The sequence below is a fragment of the Mus caroli genome, unplaced genomic scaffold (genome assembly GCF_978045245.1).
Source record: "Mus caroli unplaced genomic scaffold, Mus_caroli_1 scaffold_16, whole genome shotgun sequence".
In the NCBI taxonomy this organism is placed as follows: domain Eukaryota; kingdom Metazoa; phylum Chordata; class Mammalia; order Rodentia; family Muridae; genus Mus; species Mus caroli.
In genome coordinates this window covers 21,349,526-21,373,530 of record NW_028227271.1, presented here as the reverse complement: position 1 = coordinate 21,373,530, position 24,005 = coordinate 21,349,526, and the positions used below count along the sequence as shown (strand labels likewise).

The following is a 24,005-nucleotide window of genomic DNA, read 5'->3' as shown; positions in this document are numbered from 1 at the left end:
TGAAAAAGATCTGTGGTTGCTAAGGATATAAGGGGGAGCCATAGAGCCAGGTATGGAGCTAGCTACCACAACCTCATCAGCGTGCAGAGAGGGCCCTATAGTCAGTCACTCTGTGTGAGGTCATCATAGTAAAATCATAAAATTATGTATTGGCAAATTCCAAAGAATGAACTCAAATATGAACTATAAATTTTCATTAATAGTAATGTATCAGTAATTGTTCATCAACTGTACCAAACATACCACATTAGTCTAACACATTAATAATAGGATGCCCTTCATGCCCTCCACAGGCCGCAGGCATTTACAGTATACAGACATTCATGAAGGTAAAAGGCTTGATGCTGAACAGCTTTAATCTCAGTGCTCGGGAGGCAGAGGAAGAGGCTGGAGGATCTACAAAGCAGATTCTAAGACACCTAGGGCTGATATATAGAGAATTCCTATCTCAAAAAAACAGACAAGAAAATACTAATACACAAGTAAATAAATCCTTAAAAAACAAAACAAGGGAATCAACTCATAAGTTCTAACTTTCACAAGCATGTCATGGCATGTGCACATTCACCTACACCATAATAAATAAACAATGCAATAAAAAATTTAAGCTAAAGAGAAGGTGCCAAAAAAAGTGAAAGTAGAGAAGGGATATGGAAGTGGCAGAGTGCTTGCCCAGCACACAAGACCTCACACGAGACCTTGAGTTCTATCTCCAAAATAGAGGAAACAAAAAATTACAAACTGAAGAAAAGACTGGTTAAAGAAATGTGAACACCAGGCAGTGGTGGTGCACATGTTTAATCCCAACACTAGGGAAGCAGAGGATATGAGTTTGAGGCCATCTTGGTCGACAGAGTTGAGTTCTAGGGCAGCCCAGGCTCCCTAGAGAAAACAAAAACAAACAAACAAAGAAACAAAGAAATGTGAGCTTTCATGAAAGAAAGAATATTTAAGAAAAGCCCTGAAAAGTAATAACTTCAAGAAATGGCTAATGGTCATAGACATGAACCTGGCAACTGAGAATGGAGACATTTCTGAATATCTACACATGACCCATACAAAATAAGGGATATGGCAAGAGCTGCATTTGAAAGACTTTATGGCATAAGACACTGGGGAAGAAGTTATTACCAGGAGGCTGGAAAAGCAACTTAAGGCAGGTCTTCCTCCGTGCCCACTGACTCACTTCCTTCAACTACATCTGCAATAGTTATAAACTGCCCCTGCAAGGGTTCCTCAGCATCTCTGCAAGGTACCTTCAACTCCCACACTTTAAACAGAGGTCTAGAAAGAAAATAATCATTATTCCTACAAAAATCAATTATAAGAGTATCACAGAGGAATGCTATTTCAATCAATATGTGAGCCCCTACTGTATGCCAGATACTACTCTAAGAACAGGGATTAAGTTATTTTTATCCCATGGAACTCATATTAGGGGAGAAAACAGGAAAGAGGCAAAATGTCACATGATGCCTTGAGAAAACACAGAGCAAAAAAGGAAGCTACCTGATCCCTAGGTAAGCATGGAAGGCTTTCTGCTATAGAGAAGGGAGTGGCCACATGGTATGAAGTTTTTATAACATACACATCTAACATAAGAGGAGGAAAACAGATTTTGGACTCTTATAAAAATAACCTCATATAATTTAAATCTAGATTATTAAAATGGTCAATATATAAAAACTGTCAAAAGTTATATTATTTACCAGATAATTATAAAACTTTCATTTTAAATTATTTTTCATTTACATTTGGTTGAATCAGTGGATGCAGAACTCACAGATACACACGGTCAAACCTAATGAGTCTTCTCCTCTAGAAACACAACATTAAGTGGTATTTTATAAAATAACATTAGGGGCCATCCAGAGACTACCCCACCCAGGGATCCATCCCATAATCAGCCACCAAACCCAGACACTATTGCATATGCCAGCAAGATTTTGAAAGGACCCTGATATAGCTGTCTCTTGTGAGGCTATGCCAGTGCCTGGCAAATACAGAAGTGGATGCTCATAGTCATCTATAGGATGGAACACAGGGCTCCCAATGGAGGAGCTAGAGAAAGTACCCAAGGAGCTAAAGGGGTCTGCAACCCTATAGGTGGAACAACAATATGAACTAACCAGTACCTCCAGAGCTCATGTCTCTAGCTGCATACATATGTAGCAGAAGATGGCCTAGCTGGCCATCACTGGGAAGAGAAGCCCCTACGTCTTGCAAACTTTATATGCCCAGTATAGGGAAACGCCAGGGCCAAGAAGTGGGAGTGGGTGGGTAGGGGAGCAGGGTGGGGGTAGGGTATAGGGAACTTTTGGGATAGCATTTGAAATGTAAATAAAGAAAATATCTAATAAAAAAATAACATTAGAAGTCACCTCCAGCCACAAAAACATTTTTAGAAGCTATTTTAGTTAAAATATTTATACTAGACAAACAATCATGACATTTCTTTAACATATTTTCATAAATAACTATTTCAATAAAAATAAATTTTCATATACTAGTTTAACTAGAATAAAAGTATACTCTTATGAAATTACTTTTCATACTGTTAGATTGGTAGTTAAATCTTATAGTTTAACAGAAATGTATTACAAGATGTCTATTTTAATAGAAGGTGAATATGCTGAATTAGGTCAACATAAATTGACTGGCTGTGGAATTAAGTCTTAATTCACTTAAAAAAAACTTATCTTTTTCCTCTTCTCAAATGGCTCAATTTAGAATGAACTAGACAAAGATAAAGCATTAGTTTGTTCTTCCCTAGAAACCTGTATCAGTTATTAATTTGCTAATGAGCTCAGATATAAGACTTCTACAAGATCAATGCTGTGACTTCACATTGGCAAAGACACGTCTAGAGCTGAATTATCACAAGTTTCCTAGAAAAGAATTTCCTAATGAACCACTAGCAAGTCTCTTAGCAGGTACAAATGGGCCTGTATCAAGTCTTATGAATATTCATATAAAAATAGACATAGGGAGGGTAGAAATAATACTTAATCTGTTAAGAAATATTTATTAAGGGCCAGGTGGTGGTGGCGCATAACTTTAATCCCAGCACTCGGGAGGCAGAGGCAGGCGGATTTCTGAGTTCCAGGCCAGCCTGGTCTACAGAGTGAGTTCCAGGACAGCTAGGGCTACACAGAGAAACCTTGTCTCAAAAAAAAAAGAAAAAAAAGAGAAAGAGAGAGAGAAGAGAAGAGAACAGAAGAGAAGAGAAGAGAAGAGAAGAGAAGAGGAAATATTTAACTTTCTCTTTGAATGGGTTGCATAAACACTTCTGCTACTATCAAGAATTCAATTTCAATTCATTTTTGTGAGATGTATGTATGTGTCCATGTAGTTGTGAATGTGTGAGCATTTGTGTACAGGTTTGTAAGGCCAGGGGTTGATCCCAGCGGGTTCTGCTACATACTAGTTACATATCCTCTGTGATTCTCTTTGTTGTGGGTGGGGGATACTCAGGAGAGAGCAGGACAGTATCTCTCACTGGACCTGGAGCCCAAAGATTTGAGACTGGCCAGCAAGCTCCAGGGATCTTTCTGCATGTGTCTGTCCAGAGTCATAGGCATAGACCACCATGGCACACCTGGCTTCTTATGTACGTACTAAGAATGTGGACCCAATGCTTACACAACAGGTACTTTATCAACTGAGTCATCTCCCTAACTCTCCCACTCCTTAAGTCTTTTTCAAGATTCCCATCTTACATACAGGTATGTGACAAACCAGAAGCATCATTACAGAACTTGAATATATAGATTTCTGCTGAAATTATAAAGCCAGATATTTTGATTCTGAAAATAAGTTGACTTTTTAAATTTAGTACGCAGCTGCCTGAACAGCATTCTTTAAAACTGAGTAAACTCAGCATAAATAGGCAAGTAACAAACTCATGGAACCCACTAATTCAAACAGGATCCTGAACAGTGAAAGCAACTGACCCCTTCCATGGCATAGTTCTTGGAAAGCTAGCAGCAAAACTCTATTTTACTTATTATTGACTTACTCAAAAATTATTTGCTGAGCATAAACGATATATCCTACAAGTTGGGAATGCAATGGTGCACAGTCCTTAACTTCTCACATATTGGTCCTTAAAAGGCAGTTCTCCATTCTGCTTTTCATCCCTCCAAGGATCCTGTACTTACATTACTGGCCAAGCTCTTTCCCTCTCAACTAGATTAAATGCAGAACCACATCACATACAGTGAAGAGCAGAACTCAGAGCCAGGTGCCCAACACCAAAAGTTGGCTCTGCTACGTACTAGTTATGTGCCCTTGGTCGTGTCATTCAATTCTTCCAGGATTCAGTTTGCTCATCCGGAAAACGGAAGATAACATAACCTAATTTTTTCTACTAATTAAATAAATATTTGTCAAGTACTGAGACTATCTAGCTTTTAGAATTTATGACATGAAAATTATTAACAACTTGAGTTTTTGGCCACTGGAATATCCTTGCCTATCGGTTTTAATGTTAAGGTAGATTTAGTGCTAGAATTTCCTGTAAGTCCATTTTATTTACACCAGTTGCTGTAGTTTAATGCTTCCTCTTATGAGGCTTTGGGCAAGGGGAAAACCAGAAGAGGAAGAAGAAAAACTCAGCAATTCATCACATGGTTACAACTCTCTCATATCTCCACCCCCAGCCTTTCTGACAGTGAGAAAAGGCCTCTCAGTCATAGATTACAACTCTCTTCCAAACCGTGCTGCATTTATGCAGATCAAGCACTCAAATTCAAGTTCAGTTTCACTGTTGCTCCTGACCACCCACCCTGCCATGCTCAGGAGCTCACTTTACTGTGGCAACATACCACATACTTTTAACTTTGGTCTTAAAAGAACTTTTCCTTGGCATGTTCCTTCCCCACTGCTTCTGCACAGCTCTTTCCTATCTGTCAGGCCCATTAAATGTCTCCTCCTCTACAGCTTTCTCTCATACTCTTTCCATTCTCAATCAAGAGGTAACAAGCCCCTTCCATGGGTCTCCTCTAGCTCTCATTACACCACTGTTATAGTCTTATAGATCTTTTGTACATTTTATAAATGTTAATTTTCCATGTCTGACTCTCCTACAGACATTGAACTCTAGGAAAAAGGAAGATATTTTGGTATTTCTTGTGCATAGAATAGAATCTACTTAGCAATCTTAACTGAAGTGAAATATTTTTCTCAGATGTAGTCCATTCCCGTATCTGTAGTAATAAGGGAATGGACTACATCTGAGAATGTCAGTTTTCAGCACATGCCAACCATACGTAGCAATTTTTTTTTCATTCATAGAAACACTTAATAAATGATACCAGTTATAATGTCTTTCACTCCCAACTCAAATTTCTCCTATGGAATATACTAAAACCCAATTCCACTTCCACAAAATCCTTTTCAATCAAAAAAATGAAACTCTATTGCCATTATATGTGTTTTTGCAATGCTGGAGATGGAACTTGGGGCCTTGTGCATGTTAAGCAAACACTTTACCACAGAGCTGCACCCTCAGGCCCTTTGTCAGGTTTAAACTCATTGGGTAGGGTTAGCACTGAATTCAATACAACATGCAGTTTTTCATTGTCTGCTGACACATGTGCAGGTAGCATAAACTGTTGGCTTCAGTGCTAGTCCAAGAGTTTGTAGGAGTCATCCTGCTCTTAAGAATATAATCCCCTGGGGCTGGAGAGACAACTCAGCAATTAAGAGCACTGGCTGCTCTTCTAAAAGGTCCTGAGTTCAAGTCCCAGCAACCACATGGTGGCTCAAAACCATCTTTAATGGGAACTGATGATCCTCTGGCATGCAGGTATACATGCAGACAGAGCATTCATATTCATAAATAAATCTTAAAAAAAAAAAGTTTCCAAACTGCCCTCCAGTAGGATAATTATTCAACACAAATGAGAGTACACCTGTTCCAAAATCCTCCAGAAATTCCCAGCTTTCTCCACAGAGCACAGAGTTCTTCAGCTTCTTCACCTAAACTACCAATACTCCTTCTGGGCCTCTCTGCAGTTGTTTTTCAGAGGAACAGTTGGCCATGTTTTTTGTGGTGATTTGAATATGCTTGGCTGAAGGAGTGGCACTAATGGGAGATATGGCCTTGTTGGAGTAAGTGAGGCCTTGTTGGAGAAATTGTGTCAACTGTGCGGGTGGGCAAGGAGATCCTCCTCCTAACCACAAGGGAGCCAGCCTTCAGATGAAGACATAGAACTCTCAGCTCCACCTGCACCTTGCCTGCCTGGATGCTGCCATGTTCCCACCTTGATAATAATGGACTGACTCTCTGAACCCTGTAAGCCAGCCCCAATTAAATGTTCTTTTTATAAGAGTTGCCTTGGTCGTGATGTCTGTTCACAGCATTAAGACCCTAAGAAACTCTTCAATATACCCTAGAACCAAGATTTTCATCATCTTGTTCCTATCAGGCCATTATTTCTTCCTCTGAAGTTTTCCCTACTCTTAATTTTAGTCACAGAAACACCCTGTAAATTTTCTTCAATTAATTTAAATTCAACATTAATACCTATGTGAAAAGACATAAAGTCAAAAAGCTTAACACAGCATCTTAGCCAAAAGACAAACTTGGAGAAATAAACATGTTGTGTATTACATAACCTCTGACCTACACTGACACAGACAGAGACAGAGGTTGAGGATAGGTCACAACAGAGCAATGGCTTGTGGGCAAAACAGTACTTTCACTGTTAAAGCACTGAACAGAACAAGACAGAAGCCAAAGCTAAAATAAAAATAATGCAAAATGGCTCTGACTAGCCTGAGAGCCATGTAAAGTGGTGTTTGGAAATATTTCCCAAGTCTTTTTTTTTATTTTTCCTGTAAGCAAAAGTTTTAGGTAGATAGATATCCAAGAGATAACAGAGTTGCTCTGCTAGGACCAGAGAAAGAGTGAACTTCACCCCCAAACCCCAGCCCTGCTGAGAGTAAAAGTGCTTCCCATCTCACTCTGGTGGTTTTATTTTGATTTGGTTTGAGACAGGGTCTTTCTCCATGAACCTGGTTGTCCTAGAATTCACTGTGTAGACCAGGTTGATCTACAATTACCAGAAGTCAGTCTGCCTCTGCCTCTCAAGTGCTAGAATTAAAAACACTCAGCTTTTCTGTGTGTGTGTGTGTGTGTGTGTGTGTGTGTGTGTGTGTGTGTGTGATTGTGTAGTTTCATGTACATTTGTGCAGGGGGCATATGAGAATCAGAGGCTAACCTGTTTGAGGCAGAGTCTCTGGTATGGAACTTTGCTGAGCAGGATAAGCTAACTGGCCAGCAAGTAAGCTTTTGGGCATTCAAAACTCAGGTCCTCACATTATGAGGCAGTGTTCTATCAACTGAGCCATCTTTCCAGACTCCAACTCATGCTTTCCTTTTGGTCCTTGTGTACATGTGGGTGTCCAGAGACCAGAGAATGACACTAGGTGCTTTCTTCAATACTTTATTTATTCTCTACTTTATTTTTTGAGACAGGATCTCTCTTGATTCAGTTAAATTGGCTGGCTAGCAAGCTCCAGGTATCCTTCTGTCTCCTCAGCAGTAAGATTACAAGTGTGAACACTACAGTGCCTGTTTTATGTTTTGGTTTTGAGGGTGGGTATCACTATGTAGCCTTAATGGACCTGGAACTCACTGGCCTCAAACTCACAGAGATCTCTACCTGCCCCTGCCTCCTAGTGCTGGGATTAAAGGAGTGTACCGCCACCACTGCCACCACCACCAACCACCACCCAGCCTAGAGTCTTAATTTTATTCCTAAATTGTTTTCAGATATAATTTACTCATAATAAAATTACTTATAAGCACAAGATCTAATCTTGAGATATAGATATCTAGAATAGAAGTTCTCAAACTATGGGGGCAGTGTATCAGACATCCTACATAACAGTAGCAAAATTAGTTATGTAGTAGAAATGAAAATAACATTATGGTTGGGGGTCACCACAACGTGGAAACATTACATGCATTAGGAAGGTTGAGAACCACCACTCTAGAAACTTATGTCCCCTCCTGCTCAACCCTCATCCACCCAAAGTAGGGGGAAGGAGGTGTCAAAGCCAAACATTGTAGCAAAGACTTGTAAACCAATCATTTGGGAGGTTGTAGCAAAAAGATCAGAAGTTGGCCACATAACAAGTCTGAGGCCAGCATAGCTACATGAGACCTGCCTATGAACAAAACAAAAAGTATTATCAATCCAATTCCTAATATCATGAGTTATTTTGGCTTACAAATAAGATGATCCATTTTTTAACTTTCAGCGTATTTGTGAGACCTCATCTTTATTACAGTATCACAGTACCAGTGGTCTGTTCCTTTTTATGGTGAGCAACCTTCCATTAAATGTATATACTAGTTTATCTTGCCCATGGACAGACATCTGGACCATTTCCAGGATCTGATTATTGTAAGAATAACTGCTATAAGCATTCTCACATATAGCTTAGTTGCAGAAAAATTTATTTCTTCTGAATAAATACCTAAAACTGAAACTGCAGGTCACAAGATATACATGTTCAACTTTCTAAGAATTTCTTACATTTTCCAAAATGGTTACATCATTTTACACATTCACCAACAGAATAGCAGACTCCTAGATGTACTGTTTAAGAAACTCTGCCTATGCTATAACCAAACTAGCATTCTGCATACACACTTCTACTATTTTAAGAACTTTACAGATGCACACCAAGAACACTTTTTCTTCTTATTCCATTTTCTGTACTGCTTATCTTCTGGTATTCATTCATTTCACAAACATCATAAGGGATGAGAAAAGGCTAGTCTAGTCACTGTTCTGGCTTGGAAGAATGAGCATTTTCAAGAAACTGAAGAAGAATGAAGGTTGCTGAAGACAGCAAGTGTCAAGACAGGCAGAAGGGGTCAGGTTTCTCTACAGGGTGTTATGGGAAACTTAAAATTTTCTAATCAGGAAAGAGGTGACTCTTATGTTCTGGACAAGGTGGGATAGAGGCAGATATGAATAGAAATAGAAGTCCAATGTTCCACTGAGTATGAGAATGGCACTAGGGGTAGTGGGGACAGGAGGAAAGAAGCATTATTACAGGACTTATATTATGAGACTGGACAGATGACTCTACAGCTGGAAGCACTAGCTGATCTTCCAGGGGACCTGAGTTAGATTCCCAGAGCCTGCGTGGCAGCTCACAATGGCAATCTGGCGCCCTCTTCTGGCCCCTGCAAGCACCAGGCACACATGTGGTAGACATACATGCGGTAGACATACATGCAGGAAAAAAAAAATCCATACACATAAAATAAAAATTAAATTAAAAACAACTTTTAAAAAGAAAATTATATAATGGAAATAGTACTGTCAGTAACTTGGTGATGAATTATAAGAGTGATACAATTATGACTTGAGAAACTGGAAAGGTAGTGGTACCACTGGGGATGACCTGTGGGAAAGTTAATCCAAATAATGAAGGTAGAATGATTATGTCTTTTTTATTTTCATGCACTGTGGATAGCGAGTATGGATAGGGACTAGCCAGAAGAACTTAAGGGAGATCATTCATGGTGCCTGCTAAAGGCTTCAGTAAGGAGAAATGTCTGTCTGCTTCGAATTGTCTTAATAAAAACTGCAGACACCTAAGTGTAGTGGATTATGCCTATAAGCCTAGCACTTATAGAGAATCATCATTAAGTTCAAGGACAGCCAGGGGTACAAGAGACCCTGTTTCAAAAACCAAAACCAAAACCAAAAAAAAAAGGCAGAAAACATCCACTGATGTTTATATTTAAAATTTCAGATTGAGGTGCTGAACACCAGTGACTTCTATATATCTTATAGCTGCCCTTGCTTCAAAAATAGAGGGTCTCAACTGAGTGGAACTGAGCTGGAAGGATGTTGAGAAGCAAGGGCAGCTGTTAGAGGCTCTGGCAGTGGGTGATGCAATACAGAGACAAGCTCGTCCTAGCTAGGAGGCTGACTAACTGGTATCTAAACTGCCTTTTGCTTCACTTTTCAACTATGACTACAGAACTTAAGAGCCAGAAGAAAACTCCCAAAAAAACAAGCACTAGGGGCTGGAGAGATGGCTGGCTCAGCTGTTGACTGCTTGCTGCTCTTCCCTAGGACCTGAGTTGGCTCCTCAACACCCACATTAGGCAGCTCACAACCCGCCACCCCAGCTCTAGGAGATTCACCACCCTCTACTAGCCTCCACAGGCACCTACACCAAATACACACTACAAACTAGATTAAGAAAGAATAATCTAGTTTAACCTTATGACTTTACAGCTCAGAAAAAAATGAAAGTGATTTACACTGACAGTCAAAGGTGGGGGCCTGCTCTTTGCCAGCCAAAGTGCTTACCATGTAAACATGAGTACATGAATCTGATCTCTAGTACCCATCTAAAAGCTAAGCACATAGCTGTTCACCACACAGACATATACATGTGCATCTACACACATATACATACATATGACATAATGTACTCCAATTTTTAAAAATTCACCAGGGTATGTTGGTCATGCATGCCTGTTATGCCAGCAATGAGAAAGAGGCAGGTGGATTTCTGTGAGTTCTGGTTGCCTAGTCTATATAGAGTTCCATCACTAACAGAAAAACCCCATGAAATTCCAATCTGAAGAAACATTGTGCCAGGCAGTGGTGGCGCTCACCTTTAATCCCAGCACTTGGGAGGCAGAGGCAGATGGATTTCTGAGTTCGAGGCCAGCCTGGTCTACAAAATGAGTTCCAGGACAGCCAGGGCTACATAGAGAAACCCTGGGGGGGGGGGGGGGGGAAGAAACATTGTTATCAATATGAAGCAGTATGGACAAAGACTGTGTTACTGTTACTTTTCAGAAAGACAGTGTTGGCTTCTTAGACCCCACTAACTGGTTTCTTATCCTGACTGTGTCTTGGTCCACAATGTATAACATGGAGAAATGCTTCCTTAGAGTTCAGTTACAATGAGGCCTTTTAGGTATGGGGATAACTTTTGATGTTATAGCCACACCTCAGTTACAGGACAGCCCTGGTTTCACTTCTATGACTAAAAGTAAAAACTATTACTTAGGAAGCCTGAAAAATATTCACTGTGCCTAATAAAAAGTAGGAATTCTTAATTGCAGTAGTAGTACATGTCTGATCCTAGAACTCAGGAGGAGGAAGTAGGAGGATCAGAGGTTCAGGGTCATCCTCAGCCATATAGTAAAAGGCGAAAGATTTATACAATCTGAAGAGAAACCAGGGGCTGGTGAGATGGCTCAGTGGGTAAGAGCACTGACTCCTCTTCCGAAAGTCCGGAGTTCAAATCCCAGCAACCACATGGTGGCTCACAACCATCCATAACGAGATCTGACCCACTCTTCTGGAGTGTCTGAAGACAGCTACAGTGTACTTACATATAATCAATAAATAAATCTTTAGAGAGAGAGAGAGAGAGAGAGAGAGAAACCAGAGTATCCTCAGCTATGTAATGCGAATGAGCCAGCCAAGTGGGGGGGTGGGGGGGGAGGAGTAGGATCTCTTGAAATGAACAAGGGTACTACTTCTCCAGGTATGTCCTTGATTACTACTGTGGCTGGCCACATAAATGGGAAACAGGTTCTGTGTGTTGTTTTGTAAGTATGGGATAAAACACATTTGTTACAGAAAGCATATGTTTAATGGTGGTAGCAGACTATGAGAAGGGAACAACACTTCCTAGCAGTGGCCTTGGGTATTTTTTCCCAGATGTTCAAGGCCAAAGTAAATTACTTAACATTTTTTTACTTGTCCTAAAGATTAAATCTGTCTACGCAGCTGAGAGAAATGTCTACAAAACAGGGACCATCTTTGAAACCACTCTAAAGCAGCATTCTATGTCATTATCGTATTAAGCTACTTTTCTTTCTTTTCCAGATAGACTTGCTCATGTAGCTCAAGCTGGCTTTAAACTCACAATCCTGCTTCTGTCTCATGAGTTCCCAGATTATAAGCAGGAACCAACACATCCACCTGTATTTTTTTATTCTCTTTGTTGCTATTACTATATGACATTTTTATTTACTTACTGTTTATAGTCTGTTTTCAGAGTGGCTCATTCTCTACCTGACCTACCACTTCTTCTACCTTTTAGTGTAGCCCATGAACATTTATTAATGCAAATGACATGACATATACAAGAGGATTTTAATCAACATTTAGGGATACGATGTTCAAAGGAACCATCTCCATATTGTATCCCAATCCTACAGAAGAGAGTTTCCCTAGTAGCTGGTATTTTTTTTTTTTTTTTTTTTTTTTTTGAGACTGGAACACTATGTAGACCAGGCTAGCCTCAAAGTCATAGAGGCCTTTGAGAGTGCTGGGACTAAAAGCATGTACCACCACAGCCAGCTCTATGTTCTTAAATCCATAAAGAACCACCAAATAAAGTCACAGCTATACCAACAACTCCTGTTACATAGCATATCTTCCTGTTAATCCTGTGCATTACCTCAAAGCAAGCACGGCCCTAATATAGGAAACTCTGACTTTTATTTGTCATCATGAGACTCTTTTCCTCTGTACTGTGGGTACCATGGTCATGACAAGCTCCTTGGGAAGCTTAGGTGTATCTATAGTTCACTAGCAGAGTACCTGCCTGCCTAGCACAATTGAGACTGCTCTCAATCCCCAGTATCACCTCCACAAGACTTTCAAGGGCCTAAAACTAAAAATACTACCCCCAAAGGAAGTAATGTTTAAGGCATCCTGGGACAAGTTCTGTTTTTCATAAATTTGTCAAAAAAGTCTCACTTAGCCAAAGTGAAAGCAATCATGACATGGTTTCTGAACACTGCAAACCAGTCACACAGGCAACAAGAAAGACAACCTTTTATGACTTCTCTTGCTCTTTCAGGTTATGTTTTCAGCTCAAGACAAAATGGCAGAAATAGATAAGAAAGAGAAACTTCTTACAAATTAAATCTTAGGCATCCCAGCAAAACTGGCCAAGCAAGGACAAACTGAAAATTAAGAAAATTCCCAAGGGTCACAGAAACCACCTTCCAGTATTTCACCCAGCTCCAAATTTCATATTCACCAGTTTGGTTGTTATTGCTTGTTGTGCTGTTGTTTGTTTGTTTGTTTTAAAGAGCCAGTAGAGCAGAATGACAGTAGGAAGCTAAGTATTTTAGGGCCACCCATACTAACTAATCTGCCCCTTGAGCAGGCCCTGAGTTAAAAGAAACCTGGTAACAAGTTTTGGGACCTAGGAGAGAAGAGTTATATTCAAGCTCCACCTCTCTCTCACTAGCTTATGTATTCTGTGGAGAAGGAATAATGAACTCTTAGGTCCACTGGGTAGACATTTTAGGACAGTTTAGAATTCTTTGGCCTAAGTCCATACATTGTTTTTGTTTTTAACGTAAATGTTAGCTTCCTTTCCTCTCTAAATTAAAACTTAAAGGCAATTTTCCTACTATCTTACCAATATAAGATCTCTCATATACATACATACATAGATATACTCACAAACTACCACAGTAAAGTTTTATAATAATTTTTTCATAAGCTATAAAACAAGCATAATACATACTTGAGTGTGATAGGTGCTTCTAATTTGAGTAACTGGCACTTTTTCAAATCATACAGTAAACATGAGGTTCTAATAGAAAATTCCAAATAACTCATCTGTATAATCTTAAGTGTTTCCTTATGTGACAGGCATGATTTTAACTAATATAAAAGAAAACCTTCTTCTAACACATACACAAGATAAACATTATGAGCCCATTTCGCCATCCACGTTTAAAGACCATCAAGGCTATACAGACCAAAATTTTTAAAAATGATCTAAAAAAAAATTGTGAGCTATATTTTATGGGGAACTGAGCAGGTGACTAAAATCAGGAGACAGAGGATCACTGGAAGTTCAAGGCCATTCAGGACTACATAGCCAAAAATAAAAAAAAAAGGCACAGGATATCACACTAAACATGTATCTCTCAAATATTATAATACTAAAAATCTTAAACGGCGGGGCAGTGGAGGTGCATGCCTTTAATCCCAGCACTTGGGAGGCAGAGGCAGGTGGATTTCAGAGATAGAGGCCAGCCTGGTCTACAGAGTGAGTTCCAGGACAACCAGGGCTACAAAGAGAAACCCTGTCTCGGAAAAAAAAAAAAAAAAACAAACAAACAAACAAAAACAAAAACAAAAGTCTTCCACAAACAAGAGCAAAATCCAAGTTGGTCTAAGAGTACTTACCATTCAAAAGCATATGGCCCAGGGCCCTCACACACCAGAAAAATCAGTAAAACTAACGGGTTCTTCAGCATCTGCCAGGGAAGTACCCTGCTACCACTAGGAATAAACCGGGGATGCAAATCATTGACTGCATCCTGAGGTGGATATTAATTCTGCAAGCCTACTACATCGAAAAGCTAATTCTACTTTATCCCTACTCCAAGACTGAAATTGGAAATTTGAAGTTAGCCAAGTAAGAGTCACCTAAAAGATCTTGAAATAGCATCCCTTCCCCACGTGGAAAGGGCTTCCAACAAAAACAGACCCAATCATTGCATCCATATTTCCCAATTAGCCAGTGCTTTTTCGGAAAACTCTTATCACAAAGGAAAAAAAAAACATAATAATGTGCATTCAACATAAGCTAGACTGCTATTAATAGTGTGCGTTTTCTCTTCAGAAGCACAGAAAAGCACTGGGAATAGAGCACAAACTACCCTGACCAAGTTACTTCTCAATCCAGTGAGGCGAATCTTACATCTCTCAGAAAAGTTCCTATGATCAAAATGAGCGCACAAAACAGGAGTGGAAGAACCACCAAACCAAACTCAAATAAACCTTCGAAATGTCTGGCCTGCAAGGGAGTCTTTAACAGAAGTGTAATTGAGGCATGAGAGGGTAGGTAACTTGCCCAGGGCTACAGTTTATTTGGTGGCCAAGCGGGAAGTGCATTCCAGGCCTCCTAGATCGGAATTTAGTGCCCGTTTCCCAAGCCGCCAATGCCACCCCGTGTAAAATCTTTTATAAAACTCTTCACTTAGGCTGTTAGCATAAGGGTCCAATTATCATTCAAAGATCAGCCTGTTAGATAATAGCTCAAAAATTCCATCCATTTTATAGCATTTACCAGAGTCATCTAATCTCTGGAGGGAGAACGCAGAGCTCGGGTAGAAACCCCTAATTCTGATTCGTCCCCAAAGGAGTTGAATACAGGCAGGCAAGCAACACTGGTGTCCGCACCCACAAACCGTGGAGGAATCCGCAGCTCCACCGCCCCCCGCCCCCCCCCCCCCCGCAACACTAAATTCCATTCCCATCCCGGCGCACTCAAGACATCCCACCTCCCGCCGCAGGCCGGATAGCAAACTCTTCTATAAGCCACCACTTTTCAGTGAGAATGAGGAAGAGAGACTCAGAGCCTCGCCTTCCCATCCCCTACCCGCGAGAAAGAGCTCCTTCGTGGACTCCGCGGGACTCCGCGCCCTGCCCTGCTCACCGCGGCGGGGGAGGGGAGAGCGCCCCACACAGGAAGTGCATCCTGCGCCCCTAGCTCGCGCCCCGCCGCCGCCGGGTACCTGCCCTGGGCCGCGGGCAGGCGACAGGCAGCCGCATCCACATGGCCTCAGGTGTTCGCGCAGCTGCTCCGCCAGCCCCAGCCGGCCCCTCCCGGGCCCGCTCCAAGCCCGGCCCTCCACCACGGGTGCCTCGCCCCCAGCCCGCGGCCAAGAGGCCAGCAACGCCGGTCTCCGCGGGGCTGCCAAGAGCGTGGACCCCTCAGCACCTCAGGCCGCAACGACCAGGTATCTCCACCCGCAGCCCCAGAGCCTCCGGCCGCTCTGCCGTGACACCGGTCCTGGCCGTTGACCCCTCGGCAGCCCACGCCGGTCCCCTCAGCCCGCTCCGAGACTCCCGAGGCTCAGCACTTGCAGGGCGGGCCGGGCCACGACCTGTGCTCCCAGCAGCCAGCAAGAGCGGCGCGGCCCGGTCCCGGCCCCTTGGGCTGCCCTTTCTCCTCAGGCCGGGCGGCGGTTACCTGCAGGAGCCCCCCGGCCCGTCCCTCGGCCTCCGCCGGCGCTGGGAGGGGAGGGGGCGGCGGCGCGGCGCGGGGTGGGGGTGGGGGTGCCTCCACCGCCTCCAGCGCGGACGCCCAGGCCGACGGCGGGGCGGGCCGGGGCCGCGGCCCCTAGAGGCTCGCTCCGGCCCGCGCGCTCGCTGGCTCACTCCCCGCTCCGGCGCGCTTCAGGGAGGGCTCCCCCGGCTGAGGCCGTGGCCGCCTGGCAGGGGCCGAAGGCGGCTCGGCTCCGGGTTTTTTCTCTCCATTCTCCCAACACACAGGAAATAACAGAGCGTCAGGTGACGGCGCGCAGCCAATGAGGCGGCTCCGGGCCCCGGCGCGCGGGCGGGCGGGAGGGCGCGCGGCGGGGCGGGGCGGGCGCAGGGGGCGGGGCCGGGGGCGGGGTGGCGCGCGTGCCCACCCGCGTGTGGCAGCGTCGAGAGGCGCAGCGAGGAGACCCCTACTCTGCGGTCCGGGACCACGCGCCCAGTGCTACCTCCAGCCCTCCGCTTGAGGCTACCTTGTGGGGTGCCCCAGAGCAACTTTCTGGGGAGTTAGTGGCACAGAACCTTCTACTGGGATTTCTGGAGTTCTCCCAGAGCCTCCAAATCCGAAGTCGCGCCTTTGGCAGCCCGTGAAGCCCGTGGCAATTTGTATAGTTAGTTGAGCGGCCACCAGGGTGGCTCTCGCTTTCTTAACGTCCGCCCGGCCCAGGTGGGTAACATGGCCTGGTGTGTGCGGATGCACTCTCTGCCCATGGTGCCTACTGGGTGTTCCTGGATGAACAACAGTCTCTGACACTCAGTTTCCGCCGTCCTAAAAGCAAAGAAGCCAACCTCCCTCACGTGTAAAATAGACTTCCACACCAGTAGTCTGCAGTGGCGCTGAGATTCTGCACTCCTGGATGGCAGGCCCAGAACTGAAGTAAGAGATTTCCAGGGCCATGCCTCAGGCCCTAGCCAGCCTTCCCTTGTTTCTCAGATATCTTCACAGAGCAAAGGGCTAAATTTCTTCTTCCTCAAGAAAAATCTCATGTACAACCACCGTCTCATAGATCAGTGGTTCTCAACCTTCCTAAATGCTTTGACCCATTAATATAGTTCATATTGTGGTGACCCTAACCATAGACTATTTCAATGCTACTTCATAACTGTAATTTTGCTACTGTTATGAATAGTAATCTGTTTTCTGACGGCCTCCCCTGTGAAAGGATCATTCACTACCAAAGCTGTCCCAACGCCTAGGTTGGAACTGCTGCCTTAGATGGTGGTACCTACGGTGTGCCCACCCCTCTGCTATGCAAAGTGAAGCTAATAAGGAGAGGGTGAGGTTGGACTATTTATACCCTGCTTTTGGCACACTCAGAGACCTCTCCACTTTGGACCTCACAGATGCAAGAGGAAGGAGAAGGGTTTGAATTATGTGTCCCTAAAACTACTGATTCTACACTAAGCCTGCATCCAGCCTAGATGTTGGGGAGTCTGTGGCTTCCCCTCATAAAGCAACCCAACTTGAGAGGAAACTGGAATCCAAAACATGCTTTGGGTGTAAGGTGAGATGCTGACAGGAGTCAGTTGTGGTTGGTCTGGGGACCAGATTGCATATATTTGGGGTCTACAGATCCCTGTGGCCTGGCTCTTACCCTTTCACCTTTCATTCTATCCAGCCAGGGTACTTCACTCTCCCTAGCCTCAGGCCACCCACAGAGGGTCTGGAGATCCCAGGCAGGGCTAGGGATCCTGGTTCTAGGGACCCTGTCAGGAGGATGTGGTGGAGAAGGTAATGATTTCTCCCGGCCCACCTCATCAAGTGGGGGCTAGTCCAACCGTTCCATGGGATTTGACTCCCCTACACCTCTTTGACAACAGGCAAAGTGCCAAGCCCTTCCGGAGCAAAGCAGCAAAGCTGAATAGACCGCCAGGCCCTGCCCTCTAGCTGTTCCCATTGTTCTGTTTCGTTTTCAAACTCTCAGCCACTAAGGCTTTTAAGAGACCACAGCCTGGCTACTGCTAGTGTGAAGACTGCCATGAGAAAAGTGGGAGGAACTGGAAACATCTAAAGTTTTCTGCACCAAGGGGGGGGGGGGGGGGGAAGGAGAATGTAGATGTGCCTTCTTGGTGACTCAGTGTTGAAGGCATCCCCAGCCAGTTCATAAAGAAAGGGACACCATTCTCCCTCACCATTTCCTCATTCTCCCTTCTTCCTAGGTCTCACTTTGCCTCGGGGACAAGAAGGATACCAGAGAGCTCACGAGGAACAGGATGCAGAGAAACACTGGGTCCAGTCCCTGCCTCCTTCCCTACGGTAGCCCCCTCCCTACTCTTTCAGTCCCTTTCAGAACACTATCCAGGTGACCACCACATGGAAGCTTGCCCCATTCTACAGCCAGATCTGCTGGGACCCTACCATGTGCCTTTGAAGTATCACACAGAGGAAACACCTTCATTGAAATCATGACCAGCAGACAGGTAGTAGTGCTCTTGTGCTGTGTGGGGGCCTGGACAACTCATTTCTCCCCTCTGAGTTCCATGCCTGACCCCCTAGTGTTACCTCACTTAATAGGTACTGTGAGTATCTAATGAGAGCTGCACCAAGAATTCATGCAGTACCAGACACAACTAACTCTAACACCACCATGCACTGTGATTCACGCTTGGAGTCTCAGGATGCAGGAGACTGAAAGAAGGATATCATTGTAAAATGGAGGCCAGCACAACAGCTGAGCAGATAAAGCTCAGGGAAATTAATTGCTGCCCAAAGTCCTACAACTCAGGGTGGTTACTTTGTTTTGAGACAGGGTCTCAGAGGCTGGCTTCAAGTCATGATCCTCCTCCAGACTCAGCCTCTGGGGTGCTGGGATCACCACCCTGACAATACTACACCCAGCTTGCTTCCGCCTCTTGTATCCTCCTTGTCTCAAATGTATCCATCTCAGTCTTCTTTCTATACTTTGTAGTCTTTTAAAGAAAACAGTAAATGAGCTGTTTCTTTCTCCCGTCTCTCCTAACCCAGTCCACTCTAAACTACCTATTGAACGGAATCACTGTGTATCAATTCCAGAGGCAAAACTAATCCCTTCTCTCTTTCTCTGGCTCGGAGATGGCTTTTGGAAACCCTGTGTCACTCCTTTTATTACAAACTCCTCAGCCCTCCTCCAAGAACCTGGGCCACTCTGGGATTACAAATGGAGCCTTCTGCCTCTAGGTCACTGGTTCTGCTACCATCTGTCAGCACGGATTGATTGAGGAGACTGGCCCTGCTCAGCACATCAGTGACTTGTGAGAACTGAGCCAGGGTGTCTGCTTCAGCTGCAGGCTGGTGTCCTTCCCAGTACTAGCTGACTCTCTTGAGCAAGGGAACAGCCCTCACCTTTATCCCTCAGCCAACTCCTGCTCTCCTTTCTCTTGGGAGGGGCCACTGGCTAAAAACTCTGACCCACCAAGAGGACAGCCTGGATTCCTACTTCACAATCCTGGGGCTTCACCTCTAGTCTTGCAGCTTTCAAAAGTCTGTGGTCGACAGAAGGGGAAAGTGCCCCCAACACTATGCAGTGCCTGTCCCACACCAGGTATCTTCCCCAGGCCAAGAGTGGAGAGGAGATACTGAGTGTGCTTAGGCACACAGGCATGGCTTAATGCTCTGGGCATGCCTTTATTCCACAGGGTCACCTGCAGTCTTTGAGGCTGCAAGCTTCCTCAGGCAAGGTGAAGAAAGGCTTTAAAGCCTCGGGTGGGGATGCCCAAGACTGTAGGTGGAGGGAACTATTGCCCCTGCTATGGACAAGAGACCTATGCCCAAAGCAGTAGAAAGAGATGACAAAGATGTGGCCCTGCAAGGCCTTGTATCTTTCTTGTGAAGGGGCCTCTGCTCACCAGCTTGCCCTTCCACTCTGCCCTACAAGATCAAAGTCATGATTCCCACTAGTCCTACTGGGCTGTTTGTCTTTTGTTGTTGTTGTTATTGTTGTTGTTGTTACTGGACCTTCCCACCTCTGTCTGGTGTCTGGTACACTTTGCAAGAAAAGACAGCATATTCACAAAAATTACATATCGCTGATTATGAGACAGCCAGAGGATACCAGGAACGGGGCAGACTTCCCCTTACCACCCTAATCAATGCTCGAGAGAGAACCTGATGAGATTGATACTGATGTCACACCCCACTTTACAAATGCAGCCTCTTTCAGGCAGAGCTGGAATTATCCTAGGTCCCCAGTGATTGTACTTTTAACAGTCCAGCTTCCTAGTGCTCAGGGACTACTTGGAAAAGAGGCAGACAGCTGGCAGGTCCAAAGTCTCCAGGTGACCAGAAAAAGAGACCATAGAGAACAAAGGACTTGGTGGCAGTCTCTCTCCACAGTACACTGAGGCTCTGGAGACCGACCGTCTGTGGAACTGATGCCTAGCAGAGGTCATTTTACCACAGATGAAGAAGGACCCTGAAGGGAGACAGCAGGAAACATCAGCTCTCCACCCAGCTTGAAATCCACTGAACCACTGGGCTGGAGTCTGCCTGAGCAGCCACTGACATGGAAATACCAACACAGATCACAAAGCTGGAGACCAGTATGCTCTCACCAGTGTGTACTCTTCAGCAAATCACTCCTGACTTAAGGTCTCAACTTCTTTAATTGGGATCTGGGCCATAGGAAGCAAGTGTTCTTCCTGCCTCTGAGGAATGGGGTCCCTCCCCTAGGTGATGCTTTTTACTTCTCACTAAAAGCCTGTGAGGCACCAGTCATGATACTAAGCAGAAAGAAGCACACAGAGAGGTGAGTGACTAGTTCCAAGTGAGGCAGCCAACAGAAGGCAGAACTGGGACTGGTACCCAGCCTTCTGGCTCCAGAGCTTCCACGAAGTCACTCAGTGCTCGGGGTTAACGGTGAATGATCTGACTGTAGCGATAAAGGAGGCACAGTCTAAACATTAGCTCACTTAATCCTCGTAGCAAACCTGTGAGGTGGATACTGCTCGACCTTTTGCAGATAAGGAAACTGAGGTACAGCAGTTAGGAGGGGTCTGAGCTAAAAATCAGCCTGGCGAGTAGGGCTGCTAAGCCCCTGCATCGCTTCATCATGCAGTAACAATGGGAGGTTCCTTTCCATTGGGATTATTTCTGCTTGAAAGCTCAAGACTTTTAGCCACATCATTGTCTGGGCGCCACAGGAAGGCAGTGCCACATGCTGAGGCATGCTGGGAAAAGACTTTGTTCCATCCTGTTTTGTTGACATGCTCTTCATTTTTAAGCCTGAAACCCAAGTTTCCTGCTAAGAATGCAAACGGTGGGGAAAAATGCAGCCATGATAGCGGCCACTGCTTCTGAGCCACACTGTTTCTTTGGCTGAGGACTCTGTATGTGTCATTTAACCTCAGCCTTCACGAGGCCAGAGCATCGCCCCGGTTCATTTCTGAAGAGGTCCAAACTTGCTAGGAAGATGCTCAAAGATACAGAGCTACTAAGCAGTGGGTCCATCCCCTCCAAGTCTCTTGGCCACAGCAGCTGCCTTGCAGGAGGATCCTGGGGCTCTTGCACTAGATGTAATGGTGGCAATGGTTCTGTTCCGTCTTTCACCCTCACCTTGTCTAGGGCCCAGGTGGAGGGGTACAGAGCTAGGTGTTGCCTTCTCAATGAGGATGGCTCAGAAATGGGGACACTGATGTTCCTTCCCCCTCCAGAGACTTGGGAATGGCTGCCCTGCCAGCCAAACCAATTGTCTTCTAGAAAAAGATATATCATGTGAGAAGTCTCATTACTGCCTTGCATCTATCTCTCTGATAGCTCTCAAGGACAACTGCCAAGCACATGTGTGATGCCTTGGGAACAGAAAGCAGCAGGAATCATGGATTCTCCAACTCACCACCAGTCCTTGACTCCAGCCTCTCTTTTGTGAGCCACTCATCCCTACCGCCAATTCACTGCAGTCCCATGAGTACTTCTGCCTGGCTAAACAGTGTGCAGTGGCTTCCAAAGTCCCACTCTCCTGGACACAAAGCCCTCTCTTGGCTTAACTCGAAGTGCCAACCTCCACTCCCTTGTTTCATTGTCTCTGCCAAACCAAACAAGTTGTGTCCCTGGCCTAGCCTATTCCCAGAGGCAGAGGAGCCTGCCTCCACAGAGACTAAGGTATTTCTACCTTGCTTTTTCAGGTCCAACTCAAATGCTGCCTCCTTAATAACCATTCATTCATTCATTCACTCAACACTGGCTGAGTCTTTATCATATTCCAAGCATTGAATAAAGGGTCCTTGTTGTCATGATGTTTGTGGTCCTATGAGGCTTCATGTTGAGGCTGGATAAGTTCCAGGGAGAGGTGCTGCATGGACAAAGGCCCTGAGGCAGGAAGAAGCAAAGACAGCAGAAAGGGGGAGGAGGCAGGCAGTACAGGGCAAAGGAAAGTAGAGGTTCAGCCGCCTCACGGTGTGGTCACAGGCTTGGGACTTTATCCCAAGGTAAAAGAAGCCATGGGTTCTTAGACGGCACCACAAATCCACCTTTCCGGCTGCCCAAGCCTGCCACATCCCTGTCTCTGACCTTTGAGGACGATTTCACATCCTTCCTCCTAGGCTGAGCTCAAGGGCAGTACTGGCCTCTGACCAAATAGTTTCATCCCTATTAACTGACCCAGTGCCTGGAACAAGGAACTGTTCAGAAAGCCCAGTTGCATGACCTGCGTGACCACATATCCCCTCTAGGGGCAAGGCTGCCTAAGGGACCTTCCTCATTCTCTGTAACTCAAGTTACAGAGTCCAGAGGTTTCAGGGAAGCCAAAACTCAGAAGCCCTTGAGAGCAGACCAAGCTTTGACGGATGTCCATGCCCACCATCAGCAAATGAACGAACTTTAGTCATCATGCGAAGGACCAGAAACCAAAATGAAAGTTGTCATAGCTGCTTACAATGCACATTCCACATGAGCAATCCCAGAGTCAACCTTCTAAGGTGAGGTCAGATATTGCCCTGATTTCAGATGAGGACGGGAGGAGGGGGGGGGGTCATGAAAACAAAGCCAAGACTAGCACCTGTAGCACCTGACCTGAGTTCAGACTCCCTGTGTCCTCCTAGAGGGCTAATCGTCTTTCCAGGCATTTCTTTCACAACTGTTTCCAGCTGACATACTTCATCAGGATGTCATTCACACCAGCAGTGGGAGCCAGCACACCAGTTCTCAGCAGCTCTGCCACTCTGGATCAGAACTGAATGCACGCTCAGCTCCCAGGCACCAAGGCTGGCCACTTAGCCAGGGCAGAGAGGCTTAGGCCTGGCCTGTTGCAGGTACTCAGTCAACACTGAGTGTGAACGGAGGCACCTGAGCTGACTCGGGAGATAACAAAGGAAAATATGCCTGCAGCTTTCACATGCACTAGCCTCCATGCTGAATTATTTCCTGTGCTAACCCGCAACATTCACACTACAGTGCTGTGAGCCAGCGCCAATCTGGTTCCCACTGACAGGGGTGTATACAAACAAAGGCAACAGGCAGTGGTGAGCACATAGCCTGAGGATGCCAGGTAGCAAGTGACCAAGACAGTATCTGAGCCTAAGCAACTCCATGTGTGTGAATGTGTACAGAAACATCTTGGCCAAGAGGGAACGAATGTTCCTGAAGAGCCACAGCCATGTGATGCACACCTTCTCGTACACCTGATTATCAGTCTATCCCCGCAGCAAGCAATGGCAAACTCGCACAGTAACCCCATCCCAAGTCTCTGCCTCCTGAAGCTCCTGTCGGTAGTCTCTGGCCTCCCAGCATCTTAGCCTGCTTCTCTCTCTCCTCCATCTTCCTCAGTAGCCTCACACGGACTGGACGGCTGTTCTGAGGAAGTAAGGTGCCACAACTACCCAGCACAGGCTCAGTGGAACTGAGTAGCTGGTTCTGAAGCTCGTGCTGGCGGGAGGAGGTAGTGCTCATGACCTCTGGGATCCTCCATGGTAGTCAGTCACCTCCCAGAGCCATCTGTGGCCAGCTCCCAAACC

At 45.1% G+C, this 24,005-nt stretch overlaps 2 protein-coding genes across 8 annotated transcripts in view; one reads left to right on the top strand and one right to left on the bottom strand.

The window, feature by feature from the left end:
- Tcf20 (transcription factor 20) overlaps positions 1-24,005 on the bottom strand; it is a 179,032-nt gene that overhangs the window by 75,441 nt on the left and 79,586 nt on the right. For 4 of the 7 annotated variants that reach the window (XR_003835008.2, XM_021182819.3, XM_021182820.3 and 1 more), the window contains exon 1: positions 16,012-16,312. The exons of the other annotated variants lie outside the window; for them this stretch is intronic. The gene's annotated coding sequence lies outside the window, so the exon portion shown is untranslated. Of the gene's footprint in view, positions 1-16,011; positions 16,313-24,005 lie in introns of those variants that run through there. 7 annotated transcript variants of the gene reach the window in all.
- Positions 14,333-22,289, top strand: LOC110310130 (uncharacterized). Its single transcript, XM_021182823.3, has 4 exons — positions 14,333-14,451; positions 15,332-15,778; positions 18,240-18,336; positions 21,811-22,289. Exons 1-4 carry the CDS (start codon positions 14,333-14,335, stop codon positions 22,264-22,266), a joined length of 1,119 nt encoding a protein of 372 aa, XP_021038482.2. The 3' UTR covers positions 22,267-22,289.